This window comes from Bufo bufo, chromosome 1 (genome assembly GCF_905171765.1).
Source record: "Bufo bufo chromosome 1, aBufBuf1.1, whole genome shotgun sequence".
Taxonomy (NCBI): domain Eukaryota; kingdom Metazoa; phylum Chordata; class Amphibia; order Anura; family Bufonidae; genus Bufo; species Bufo bufo.
Window position 1 is genome coordinate 29,138,829 of NC_053389.1, and position 13,361 is coordinate 29,152,189.

The window sequence follows — 13,361 nt, forward strand, 5'->3', positions numbered from 1 at the left end:
AGTGATGCCCTTCTTCCACCACTTTACCGAAAGACATAACCACAACCCCTTTTATGGATATATATATATATATATATATATATACATACACTCACCTAAAGAATTATTAGGAACACCATACTAATACAGTGTTGGACCCCCTTTTGCCTTCAGAACTGCCTTAATTCTACGTGGCATTGATTCAACAAGGTGCTGATAGCATTCTTTAGAAATGTTGGCCCATATTGATAGGATAGCATCTTGTAGTTGATGGAGATTTGAGGGATGCACATCAAGGGCACGAAGCTCCCGTTCCACCACATCCCAAAGATGCTCTATTGGGTTGAGATCTGGTGACTGTGGGGGCCATTTTAGTACAGTGAACTCATTGTCATGTTCAGGAAACCAATTTGAAATTATTCGAGCTTTGTGATGGAAGTAGCCATCAGAGGATGGATACATGTTCTCATTCTGTTTACGCCAAATTCGGACTCTACTATTTGAATGTCTCAACAGAAATCGAGACTCATCAGACCAGGCAACATTTTTCCAGTCTTCAACAGTCCAATTTTGGTGAGCTCGTGCAAATTGTAGCCTCTTTTTCCTATTTGTAGTGGAGATGAGTGGTACCCGGTGGGGTCTTCTGCTGTTGTAGCCCATCCGCCTCAAGGTTGTGCGTGTTGTGGCTTCACAAATGCTTTGCTGCATACCTCGGTTGTAACGAGTGGTTATTTCAGTCAACGTTGCTCTTCTATCAGCTTGAATCAGTCGGCCCATTCTCCTCTGACCTCTAGCATCCACAAGGCATTTTTGCCCACAGGACTGCCGTATACTGGATGTTTTTCCCTTTTCACACCATCCTTTGTAAACCCTAGAAATGGTTGTGCGTGAAAATCCCAGTAACTGAGGCAGATTGTGAAATACTCAGACCGGCCCGTCTGGCACCAACAACCATGCCACGCTCAAAATGGCTTAAATCACCTTTCTTTCCCATTCTGACATTCAGTTTGGAGTTCAGGAGATTGTCTTGACCAGGACCACCCCCCTAAATGCATTGAAGCAACTGCCATGTGATTGGTTGACTAGATAATTGCATTAATGAGAAATAGAACAGGTGTTCCTAATAATTCTTTAGGTGAGTGTATATGTATATATATGAGGCTGGACATCTTAGGAAACACATTGCAATATAATGTATGGCCAACAGGTTATCAGAATTTAACAAAGAAGCAAAATGTTTCTGGTCATGAACTATGGTTATAATGTGTCCTACAGTGTTTTGCTTGTTTTATAATGTGCCGTTATTTTCCTCTAATTGCAATGTTTTCTTTTTTTTTCTGAGATGTTTTTGAAAAATTCATAATGGATATTTGTGAGGAATATGGATTCATATTTACTGTCAGTCATGGGATGCCAGGGAGGGGGGATATACATATCTCCCCACAGAAACCACATAACGGTACTAGGTTTGGACTCTACTTGTAGTTGGAACCCATGCGGGTCCATTGGTCCCAGAACCATCTCCCTGTGACCTTCTGGTCTGGAGCTATGAACCCTAAAATGTTTTGTGGGTCATTTGCTGCCAGCCCAGAAGAGGGATGGTGGACCCCTCCCAGAGGCCGGGAGGGGAGGGGCCTGCTACAGGTTAAAAGGCTTGTGCCAGCAAGCGTGCGTGTCTTTCTCTGAAGGGAGGTCACATCGTGCCATGTGTTTAGAGGGACCTGCAACCAGCTGATATCACGGCTTCCCATGTGACCACAGCTAAGAACTCTTCTCCACCCAAAGAACTCCTATACCTGGTAAACTGACTTTTGTTCTGCTTAACCCTGTTTGTACCACGCCATCTGTATTTGTAACCTCAGACCACTGTATATATTCTTTGTGTGTATAGTGTTATTTCTAGTGAGCCCTTAAGGCGATTAAATATATAATTTAATCTTGTGCTATCTTGTATCTCGATCATGAATCCCTACGTCCGCGTTTCGGCCTAGTTATACACTACCGTGGGTTGGTTTCTTACCCTATATAATCCCATTAGCTGACCGGGCTTAGATAAAACAAGAAAATGGTGGCAGTCTTCCCGGGCTGAGAACGCGCTGCTTTCCTGGGGCAGTGAAAAGGCTCTCTCAGTTTGTTGCCTCTCTATTCCCCTGTGGAAAGGAGGAGTCTGTGAAAACTGTACCAAGACTGACCTTACCCGCTCCTCCAGGAGGGTGTAATGTCACGCCTTGGTAACCCGTGACCATATCATATCTCACTGGCTCTACGTAGTTGACGTCCGACGTCAGTCGGGGTACGGTATTCATCACAATATTCATTAATATTTTTGTCCTGCAGGTTATTCTCTGTCATGCATTGAATGTATGTCACAGGAGGGCACTATATGTAATGGAACATCGAAGGTCTGCTCGTCTGGAGATGATTCTTGTATTTCCACTTACATCCTTACATCAATGGGTAGGTACAAAACGTTACAGGGGATCCTTCTGCTCCTTCCCTCACATGCCCATTAGATGTTCCCAGCCACATCCTCGCCTCCCTCTCATCTCCTTCTTTTATATCTTATCTCTCTCACCTTTTATCCTCCATCTTCCTCAACCCGTCTCATGTTGGCCTCTCTTCTTGCTCTCTACCTGCTCTAAAAATGCTACATTGTTGAAATTTGTAAATCCTTAAAAATTAATACTAAAGACAATTTTTGTGTGCTTAAAGGGATAATCCAACCCCAATAATGACCCCTCCAATGCCTGGCCCCTCATATACATTATACTTACCTGCTCCCCACCACCTGCTTTGCTCTGGATCCCTGCACGGCCGCCGCTGTGTCACCCATGATGCTAGGGAGGCTTGTCTCCATCGTGGCCTGCTATTGACTGTTCCCCCTGTTGCAGGATGTTTTTATCCGAGTGACGGGGAGATCTGGAGAGACGTGGGTGTCGAGGAGCAGATACGTATAATGTATACAAGGGGCCTGGGCATTGGGGGGTCCTTATAGAGGTTGGATTACCCCTTTAACTATTTTCCGTTCTCCCAGCAAACTCCTTAAGCCCTTTTGTGACCACAAACACATGGTTTTATGGTGGCCACTAAGGGCTCCTAGGCAGCGGCATAGCTATAGGGGTCACAATGGTTGCACTGCCAATTACCATATTTTTTACTTTATAAGACGCAGTGTGTCTTATAAAGTGAATACTAGTGAGTGATTCCATTATGGAAGAGCTCACTAGTCTGCAGGAGGCAGGGGAGTGATGTGCTGTTTGCACTCACCTCTCCCTGCTTTATCTTCTCCGTGTCCCACACTGTACTGTCCTGACTGCGTACAGCGTCAGGACGTTATGCACGCACTATGACCTGAAGCTGCAGGCAGTCTGGGCGCGGGCCCAGAAAAAACAAGGGAGGGAAGAATGCTGGAAAGGACTTCTTGGCTAGTCAAGATCGCTCTCTCAGACCATGCCCGGCAGCCACTCATTCCCATTCCTACATGTTCATACTGTATTTCATGTCACTGTATATAGTGTCACTGTATACAGTATAATCTAACTGCATAATACTGTTGAGGGGGCCCTGAAAATAAAAAACCTTGTGAACTTCCAAATCTCTAATCTATTCCAACCCTTCCCTCTCAACCTTTCCCCTTCGCCAAAATCCTGATCCTTAACTTGCCTTCCGCCATTCCACCGATCTTATGTTCCTTTCTCCATCCTTGTCCTTACTAGAACCTCCCTTAACTCAAAGGGTCACCATTGCTTCTGAGGTTTGGAAGCCCAAACTAAATAAACATGTCCTCATTTCTAGGTGGAATGGAAATAGCCAAAATGTATATCCGGCAATGTGCACCAAACAAATTGTGCTCGAAGACTGGGAGTATCAGCCTTCCCAATGGTAGGATAAAGACCGGGACTACCTGCTGCAAGACCAATGATTGTACACCTGCCAATCCTGTCCGTAAGTTCTCCATGTGGTATAAATTTAACTAATGATTTTCTAGTCATTAAGGGATACGATCTTGGGATCATCAAAAATGCAGCGACTCTACATCAAATGTCCATGTTGTTGTGTAAAGTTCTTCACACCTAGGGGGCTCCCAAACAGCTTCTTATTCCAAGATCTAGGGGCACATTTATCAATAATGGAGTATTCACATTCTAGTCAATTGAGTATTTGAGGGGATATCTGTTCAGTGGAGTTCCAACCAGGTGGACCCCTAAAGATACCTAGAACGGGAGTTCTGATCCTGAGTACAGAGGTCCAGATGGAGCGACAAGCCAAGCATGTGCCCTGCTGCTCCACTCATTCTCCATGGGACCACCAAAAATAACTGAGTGCTGTTCTCCACTATCTCTGGCAGTCACATAGATAATTAATAGAGTGACAATGCACATGTGCAGCTCGCAGGAAAACTGGACCTCATTCTCGGGATCTTGAAACCTCATTCCCAGGAAGAGTGAGGATCCTAACCATTGTACCCCATCTGATCAGTTAGTCATCCCCTATTCTGTGGATCGGGGATGATTTGAAAACTTTGCACAACCCATTTAAACTCAATAATGAATTTGTCTGCGGCCAGCTCCCTCTAGTGGTGGCTGCAGGCAATTTTATCATGTTTTCTATAAGCAGGAGATTTGAAGCTTTGCATCAGAAAAAAACAAGCTCCGACCCCTTTAAAGCACCTGTTCATGTTTGATGAGCTGCTTTAGCTTATATTCCATGCATGAAGGAATGTGACTGCCGGCAGCCTTTAAAGGGGCATTTTAAATGGTGGTAATGTTAGATTGTGGATTTTAGTGTCAGATTGTCATATTTTATACAGTATTTTGCTCTTGCTTGATTGATTATACTTACTGATATTTCTTTGTAGTTCCTTCAGACTCGAATGAAAAAAATGGCTTGTCATGTAAAACATGTTTTACCCCAAATTCTAAGTCCTGTGACACCAACCTGCTCACCGACTGTTTAGGAAGTGAGACTACGTGCATAAATCAACTCACGACTAGAACAGGTAAAACAATGTATAATATCTAATTCATGTGTTTGGTAGAAACCAAATTCTGCGATCCTGCTGTGATCATGTGATATATCATGTGACTACATATATACAGAACCAGATCTGCTTTCTTTCAAAAATTTGGCATCATTGGAGCTGTTTATAGGGAACACTTGTTGGACTCAATGAGATCTGCTGCTATAAACACTTCCATCTCTGTTCGTGCCACTGGATAGTTATACCATGTCCATTATGGAAACTATGAAGTTGGAGTAGAGGCTTATAGGACAGTTATCCCCAATAAGTGGCAACAGAGAGACAGTTTTCCTTCTTCTAGGATAAATAATTTGCATACCTTTTTCCCAGAGAGCTTTGCATGACCTATAAATCTCCCTAAGCCAGTCTGCATAGAAACTTTATTTTCCAAGATCCACTTCAATGGCATCTCACCCAGCCTAACCAGTACACTGTTCTGAACTGATGAGGCGGAAAAAGCCAGAAACACTGTCTGTGAAAAAAGTTCTGTTTTGTCTTATAGCAAAGTCATGTTCCAAGGTCTGCTAAAATCTCAATACACATGACCCTAGACCCCCCCCCAGGGGTGCTGCAGCTTGCCCCCCTGCCCCCCCACCCCAACTTTTTTTGGGGCGCAAGGATTACTTTATTTTTTTCTGCGTACGCTGACTGTGGCCGGCACTCTTAGCATCCAGCCATCTTCGGACGGTTGATCAGCAAGTTAGAATTTTTTAGTTATTTTTTTTCAAATTTTTTTGGTCTTTTTTTAACTATTTTTTTTTGTCTGTTAGGTTTAGGGTAAGTCCGTGAACACCCGTGCCCCCACACACACGCACACCAAATAAAGGTTAACACGCACGCACATACACACACACACTCCCCTATGGCCCGCCGGATGTTCTCGGCCGAGGAGGCATACGCCCAGCTTGCCTCCGAGTCCGAGAGCCCCAGTGAGGACGAGGATGACCCCACTTTCCTTTGGTCATCCGCGTCCTCATCATCATCTAGTGATGATGAGCCCCCAAGGCGGAGCAAGGGGATTGCCATGCTAGGGACCCTGTGGCCCACACTAGTACGAGCAGCTCTGGGGCTCGTACTAGTTTTCCGGCCCACCAGTTAAGTCCACCAGATCCCCCACCGGTGAACTTGCATGGTGTACCCCAGAGCATTTTGAGCCCGCGATTCCTGATTTTGTAGGCCAACCAGGAATCCAGATTTCCACAGTAGGCTTCACTGAATATGACTACTTTATTCTTTTTTTCAGTGACCACTTTGTAAATCTGATGGTGGAGCAAACAAACCTGTACGCCCAACAGTTCGATTCTCAACACCCGGGCTTCTTTTTGGCTAGGGCCGGTGGCTGGACTCCGGTCAGTGCAGCCGAGATGAGAAAGTTTTGGGGCCTCGTGCTGCACATGGGCCTAGTCAAAAAACCTAGTGTCAGGCATTACTGGAGTGGGGATGTCCTCTAGCAGACCACACTTTATAGTATGGCCATGACACGCTCCCGGTTTGAGGCAATCTGGAAATGCCTGCATTATGCAGATAATGCAGCATGTCCCCCCCAAGGTGATCCTGCCTATGACCGCCTGTACAAAATCAGGCCGGTCATCAATCAATTTGGGGTCAAATTTGTGCAGGCCTATGTACCTGTACGAGGGGCAAGATTCCCGTAATCAACCCCCAGAATGTCCCCCCACTCTGGGTGTTAGCGAGAAACTTGTGTGGGACCTTATGCACCCACTGCTAGATAAGGGTTACCACCTGTACGTGAATAACTTTTATACTAGTATCCCCTTGTTCCAGTCCCTCGCCGCCAAATCCACGTCCACTTGTGCGACCGTGAGGAAAAATCAACGCGGCCTCCCTACCCACCCCCTCCAGTGGAAACCTGTTGCTGGTGAGATATAAGGACAAGAGGGATGTCATTGTACTGTCCACAATTCACAGTAACGGCCTCACTCCTGTCCCTGTGCGAGGTACCGCGGCAACGGTCCTCAAGCCAGATTGTATCGTCGACTACAATCGGTATATGGGAGGAGTTGATCTCTCTGATCAAGTCCTCAAGCCATATAATGCCATGCGCAAAACCCGGGCATGGTACAAAAAAGTTGCGGTCTACTTGGTACAGGTTGCCTTGTACAACTCTTTTGTGCTGTCCCGGAGCGCTGGCAACACAGGGAAATTCCTTCAGTTCTATGAGGCAGTCCTCAAGGACCTGATCTTTTCGGACCGGGAAAGAGCAGGCCGGAGTACCTCGGGAACTGGAGGCGCCTGGATCGTCCCTGGCCAACACTTTCCAGGTGTGGTCCCCCATACTGGAAAGAAGGGACGGACCCAAAAAAAGGTGCAGAGTGTGTCACAGGAAGGGGATACGGAAGGACACCACTACTCAGTGTGACACGTGCCCCAATCATCCGGGCCTCTGCATTAATGGTTGCTTCAGGGAGTACCACACTTCCATGGAGTACTAAAATTATATTCCCCTTCCCCAATTTAGCCACTGACAAAAAAATAAAATGGTTCTCAGACTTGAGACACTAAAACAACAAAAAATATATATATTTTGTAAAACTACGCCGCGTCCGTAAGAATCTGCTCTATAAAAATACCCCATGACATAACCCCTTAGATGAACACGGTAAAAAAATAAAAAGGTATTTTTTTGTCACCTTACATCACAAATAGTGTAATAGAAAGCGATCAAAAAGTCATATGCCCCCTAAAATAGTGCCAATAAAACCGTCCTCTCATCCCGCAAAAAATGAGCCCCTACCTAAGATAATCGCCTAAAAACAAAAAAAAAACTGACTCGTAGACTATGGAGATACTAAAAAGTTTTTTTTGTTTATAAAAGGATAATATAGTGTAAAACCTTAATAAATAAATAAAAAGTAGACATATTAGGTATCGCCGCGTCCATAAGAATCTACTTTATTAAAATACCCCATGACCTAACCCCTCAGATGAACACGGTCAAAAAAATGAAATAAAAACTGTGCCAAAACATTTTTTGGGCAAATTTTCAATTTTTAGCAAATTCTTAAATTTCATCTCCATTTACCAAAAACTCTTGTGGAACACCTAAAGGGTTAACGACATTTGTAAAATCAGTTTCGAATACCTTGAGGGGTGTAGTTTCTTAGATGGGGTCACTTTTATGGAGTTTCTACTCTAGGGGTTCATCAGGGGGGCTTCAAATGGGACATGGTGTAAATTAACCAGTCCAGCAAAATCTGCCTTCTAAAAACCACACAGCGCACCTTTCCCTCTACGCCCTACCATGTGGCTGTATAGTAGTTTACGGACACATATGGGGTGTTTCTGCAAACTACAGAATTGGGCAATAAATATTGAGTTTTGTTTGGCTGTTAACCCTTGCTTTGTTACTGGAAAAAATTTATTAAAATGGAAAATTAGCCCAAAAATTTAAATTCTTACATTTCATCTCCATTTGCCAATAACTCTTGTGGAACACCTAAATTGTTAACGACGTTTGTAAAATCTGTTTTGAATACCTTGAGGGGTGTAGTTTCTAGAAGGGTCATTTTTGGGTGGTTTCTATTATGTAAACCTCACAAAGTGACTTCAGACCTGATGGCCTGGTCCTTAAGGTGAAAATGACTGTTGACTGGGTGTTCACTTTCCTCATTTGTTTGTCCCTAGGACTTCCAGGGTTGTGGAACCCTTATGGGCTAACCTTTGAGGTTGGGGAGGAGGGGAATAGTGTTGATCGTGAATATTCTAATCGCAAATTTTTATCGTGAATATCGGCAATTCGAGAATTTGCAACAATATAGAATATAGTGCTATATATTCGTAATCGCGAATATTCTAGATTTTAGAAGTACCCTCACTAGGGTATTCTAGAAGTACCCTCACTGCTTCTTGCTTGTGGGCCAATGAGAAGGCTGCAATATCTTTGTCTGAGCTTAGCAACATCCCTAGCAACGAATAGGAAAGTTGCCTACCCCTTACTATATAGGAAACTCTCCAGCAGCCATTTTCTGCTGTTTTTTGCAGTTCTGAGAGAGACAGCAGTGTCATTGCTGTGCTCTGTGCTTTGCTGAGTCGTCTAGATCCTTATTCAATTACATTAGATAGTTAAATAGCTCATATATATAATACAGATAGTTAGTGGGAGATAGTCAGTTTAGGTTAGATAGTGATACAATGTAGCTGATAGGTTCCAGTGCAGGGTGTTATGGAGTGTGATAGGAATTACTGTTTCTCTGCTGTCCATACATACATGCTACAGACATAGTGCTGTGATGTCACCAATCAGTAATATCTACTCAGACCTGATAAAATGTGAAGTTGCATGCAGAGGCGGCTTTAGACTTTGTGACTTTGTGAGGCCTTAGGCGAAACTCGAACATGAGGCCCTTTGGGGGGCTCGGTCGAGCTGATGTTGTGTTTTATCCTAATGAGAAAGATGACCCCATAGTACTCCTCTACCCCCTTCCCCATAGTACCCACCTTAATGTGTCCCGGTTTAAAATGCCACTGTACAGAGCCCTCCATATAACATACCCCTTCTTTGTGGCCTCAGTAGAGGCCCCTATAGTGCCACCTAATAATGTGCCAGTAAAAAGTGTCCCCCAATGATGCCCCCTGGCCTTAATGTCACATTACTCCAACTCTATCCATGTCACATTTCTCCCCCTCCATGTCACATCACCCCCTCCTTTTTACATCACCCCCTTCAAGTCACATTTCTCCCCCCCCCCTCCATGGCAGCACTCCTCCCCCCCATGGCACATTTCTCCCCCTCTATCGGCCTGGCAGCAGCACATCTTACCCCCCCATAGCACATTTCTCCCCTTCAATGGGCCAGGCAGGCTGGCAGCGCACATCTTACCCCCCCAATGGCACATATCTCCCCCTCCATGGGCCTGGCAGACTTGCAGCGGCACATCTTACCCCCCCCCCCCCCCATGGCACATTTCTCCCCCTGCATGGGCCTGGCAGGCTGGCAGCAGCACATCTTACCCCCCCATGGCACATTTCTCCCCCTTCATGTCAAATCACCCCCTCCTTTTTACATCACCCCCTTTGTGTCACATTTCTCCCCCCCCCCCTCCATGGCAGCACTCCTCCCCCCCTATTTCACATTTTTCCCCCTCCATCGGCCGGACAGCAGCACATCTTACCCCCCTATGGTACAATTCTCCCCCTCCATGGGCCTGGCAGGCTGGCAGCGGCACATCTTACCCCCCCATGGCACATTTCTCCCCCTCCATGGGCCTAGAAGGCTGGCAGCAGCACATTTTACCCCCCCCATGGCACATTTCTCCCCCTCCATGGGCCTGGCAGACTTGCAGCGGCACATCTTACCCCCCCCATAGCACATTTCTCCCCCTGCATGGGCCTGGTAGGCTGGCAGCAGCACATCTTACACCCCCATGGCACATTTCTCCCCCTTCATGTCACATCACCCCCTCCTTTTTACATCACCCCCTTCGTGTCACATTTCTCCCCCCCCTCCATGGCAGCACTCCCCCCCCCCCCTATTTCACATTTATCCCCCTCCATCGGCCGGGCAGCAGCACATCTTACCCCCCTATGGCACAATTCTCCCCCTCCATGGGCCTGGCAGGCTGGCAGCGGCACATCTTCCCCCCCCCCCCCCCCAAATTGCACGTTTTTCCTCCTCCATGGGCACATTACTGGCACCAGTCAGTAAGTTATTATCATCAGGCCAGCCAGGGTAAGGGGGGCGCAGCGGCCAGCAGGACACACACCTGAGTCAGATGACCTGACCTTGGGCTTCTTCTTCGGGCACCAGTCCACAGTCCACTTGCTGTCTTCGGGCGCCGGCGACAGCCAGACACGGACACTGAGTGAGGTGAGGTGAAGCAGGACCCTGGCTCCTTCTCCCTGGCTGCGCTGCACTCTGAGGGCGGGGCTGGAGTTGCGTTCAGTCAGAGAAGACGTGCCTGTGGGGTGGCACGCTCCAAACCCCAGCAGCCACTGCTCTCTTAAAGAGGCAGAGAGCAGAGGGGTTCAGAGCGGCCTGGCCACGACGGCTCTTATGTTATCTTATTAGTCCACTTAGCACTCTGCGCACTGGTCTGCAGGCCACCCGTAAGCCAATAAAATTGTGGTTGCGTCGGTGTTGGGTGCGGGTGGAAGCCTGAGCGAGGCCCCCACCAGAGCGAGGCCTTAGGCAGTGGCCTAAGTGGCCTAATGGAAGAGCCGCCTCTGGTTGCATGTATTGCACAAAAAAATATGCGCATCATTAGTGCCGAGTTGCGCAATTGCAAATATATTGGAGCACTGTATCTGCATATAAAGCTATTGTTCTGCCATGCATGCGAAATGTAATCAAAAACAGTGCTATAATGTAAAATTATTTACACCGATCAGGAGTTCTTCCTCACAGTCACAAAAGTTGCTGCCAACCATTTTCTCCAGTCTCAGAAAACTTCTAGCAGCTTGAAAAATTTAGCAAAAGTGACCCACGCCTGTATTGCGCAATCAAGAAAATAATGACTGGAGATCACGAATTCTAGAATTTAAAAATGTATGGCGAATATTAAGCCAAAAATTCGTGAAATATCGTAAAACGAATATTGCCTATGCTGCTCATCACTAGAGGGGGAAGCTTGTGACCATCTGGTTCCTCACACCCCCTGCAAACCCTTTGGTGTCTCACTTGGCTCTTGGCCAACCCCTGAGGAGGCAGCTCAAGTAGAAGCCAGAACAAGACTGGCCCTATTCAGCTTCAGCTGATGACCACTAGTCCCCAACCCTTGCAGGAACCTTCTGTCCCGAGGGTTGGGAATTTGTCCATGGGGGGCCCTTCTCTTATGGAAAGGGGCTACAATAGACTGCATCCTAGTGCACCTTTTTGGGTGACATTCTACACATTTTATTTGTTGCACAGGGTCAAGAAATTCACATTCTTAAGCTTTCAATAAACAAAAATAGTAGGGGCAAAAATCCAGAAACAGTTGTCTGTGAATCTGTATTTTTTCCTTACAGAGAAAATTCTGGTTTGAGTTATAGCCCAAGTCATGTTCCAAGGTCTGCTAAAAGGTCCAACGTTGACTTACATGGTAGTTATCCCCAACAGGTGGCATCAGAGAGTCCATTTTCTTTCTTCCAGGAGAGCTAATTTTTATACTTTCTGCCCATAGCAATGTTGCATTAAACAAGACCTTACCAATTTTCTTGTATATTTCTGTTTGTTATATTTTGCATGTTTTTCCAATATAGTTTAATATTAGTATCCATATATATTGGTTTTATCACTGTTAATCATGTGCTATCATTTTCTAGGAAAGGTTCCCACCTCAACAGTCGTACGTGGCTGTTCCACCAAAGAGATGTGTGAACCTGCCCACCAGGTGTGGCACCTTGGTGAGATGACCATTCTTTTAGAAAACACTTGTACAAACCGCGGTGTCCATGTACAACCCAGTCTGCTCCTGGCGATCATCTCCCTCGGGCTCATTTGGAAGTCCTCCTGTTAATCCTTGAAACTTAGTTGTGCAAATGTAACCACAATGATAAAACCTATGTCTATTTCTTCCACTGTATATTTGGGGCTTGTATGTATGTATGTAAGGTTGCACTTGTACTACAAAACTTGAATTCAATCTCGATTTGAACGCTGAAGTTCCAATAGGTTTCAATCTTACAAATTGATAATAATTACTGTATATAAATGATTGCTATTGCATCTCTATATAAGCTACTATCTTCTAATACCTTCTAGTTATATGTATATTATGTCCAGTGCCTTGCAAAAGTATTCTCCCCCCTTGACTTTTTTTGTGTTTTGTTACATTACAGCCTTAAGTTCAATGTTTTGTTAATCTGAATTTTATGTATGGATCAGAACACAATAGTCTAAGTTTGTGAAGTGAAATGAGAAAAATATATAAATAAAACTATGATTTACAAATAGAAAGCAGAAAATTGGCATGTGCGCATGTATTCACCCCCGTTGTTCGGAAGCCCATAAAAAGCTCCGGTGCAACCAATTACCTTCAGAAGTCACATAATTAGTGAAATGATGTCCACCTGTGTGCTATCTAAGTGTCACATGATCTGTCATTACATATACACACCTTTTTTTAAAAACCCCAGAGGCTGCAACACCTAAGCAAGAGGCATCACTAACCAAACACTGCCATAAAGACCAAGGAACTCTCCAAACAAGTAAGCGACAATGTTGTTGAGAAGTACAAGTCAGGGTTAGGTTATAAAAAAATATCCAAATCTTTGATGATCGCCATGAGCACCATCAAATCTATGATAACCAAATGGAAAGAACATGGCACAACAGCAAATCTGACCAAAATGGATGGAGAAAGGTGCTCTGGTCTGATGAGACAAAAATTTAACTTTTTGGCCATCAAAGAAAACGCTATGT

At 45.3% G+C, this 13,361-nt stretch overlaps 1 protein-coding gene across 1 annotated transcript in view; it reads left to right on the forward strand.

Moving 5' to 3' along the window:
• LOC120986801 (phospholipase A2 inhibitor and Ly6/PLAUR domain-containing protein-like) overlaps positions 1-12,826 on the forward strand; it is a 50,229-nt gene extending 37,403 nt beyond the window's left edge. Inside the window, exons 2-5 of the mRNA XM_040415503.1 lie at positions 2,317-2,436; positions 3,775-3,924; positions 4,838-4,978; positions 12,263-12,826. Coding sequence (XP_040271437.1) covers positions 2,317-2,436; positions 3,775-3,924; positions 4,838-4,978; positions 12,263-12,456 — 605 coding nt within the window. The 3' untranslated portion in view covers positions 12,457-12,826. The remainder of the gene's footprint in view (positions 1-2,316; positions 2,437-3,774; positions 3,925-4,837; positions 4,979-12,262) is intronic.
• Positions 12,827-13,361: the final 535 nt, after the last annotated feature.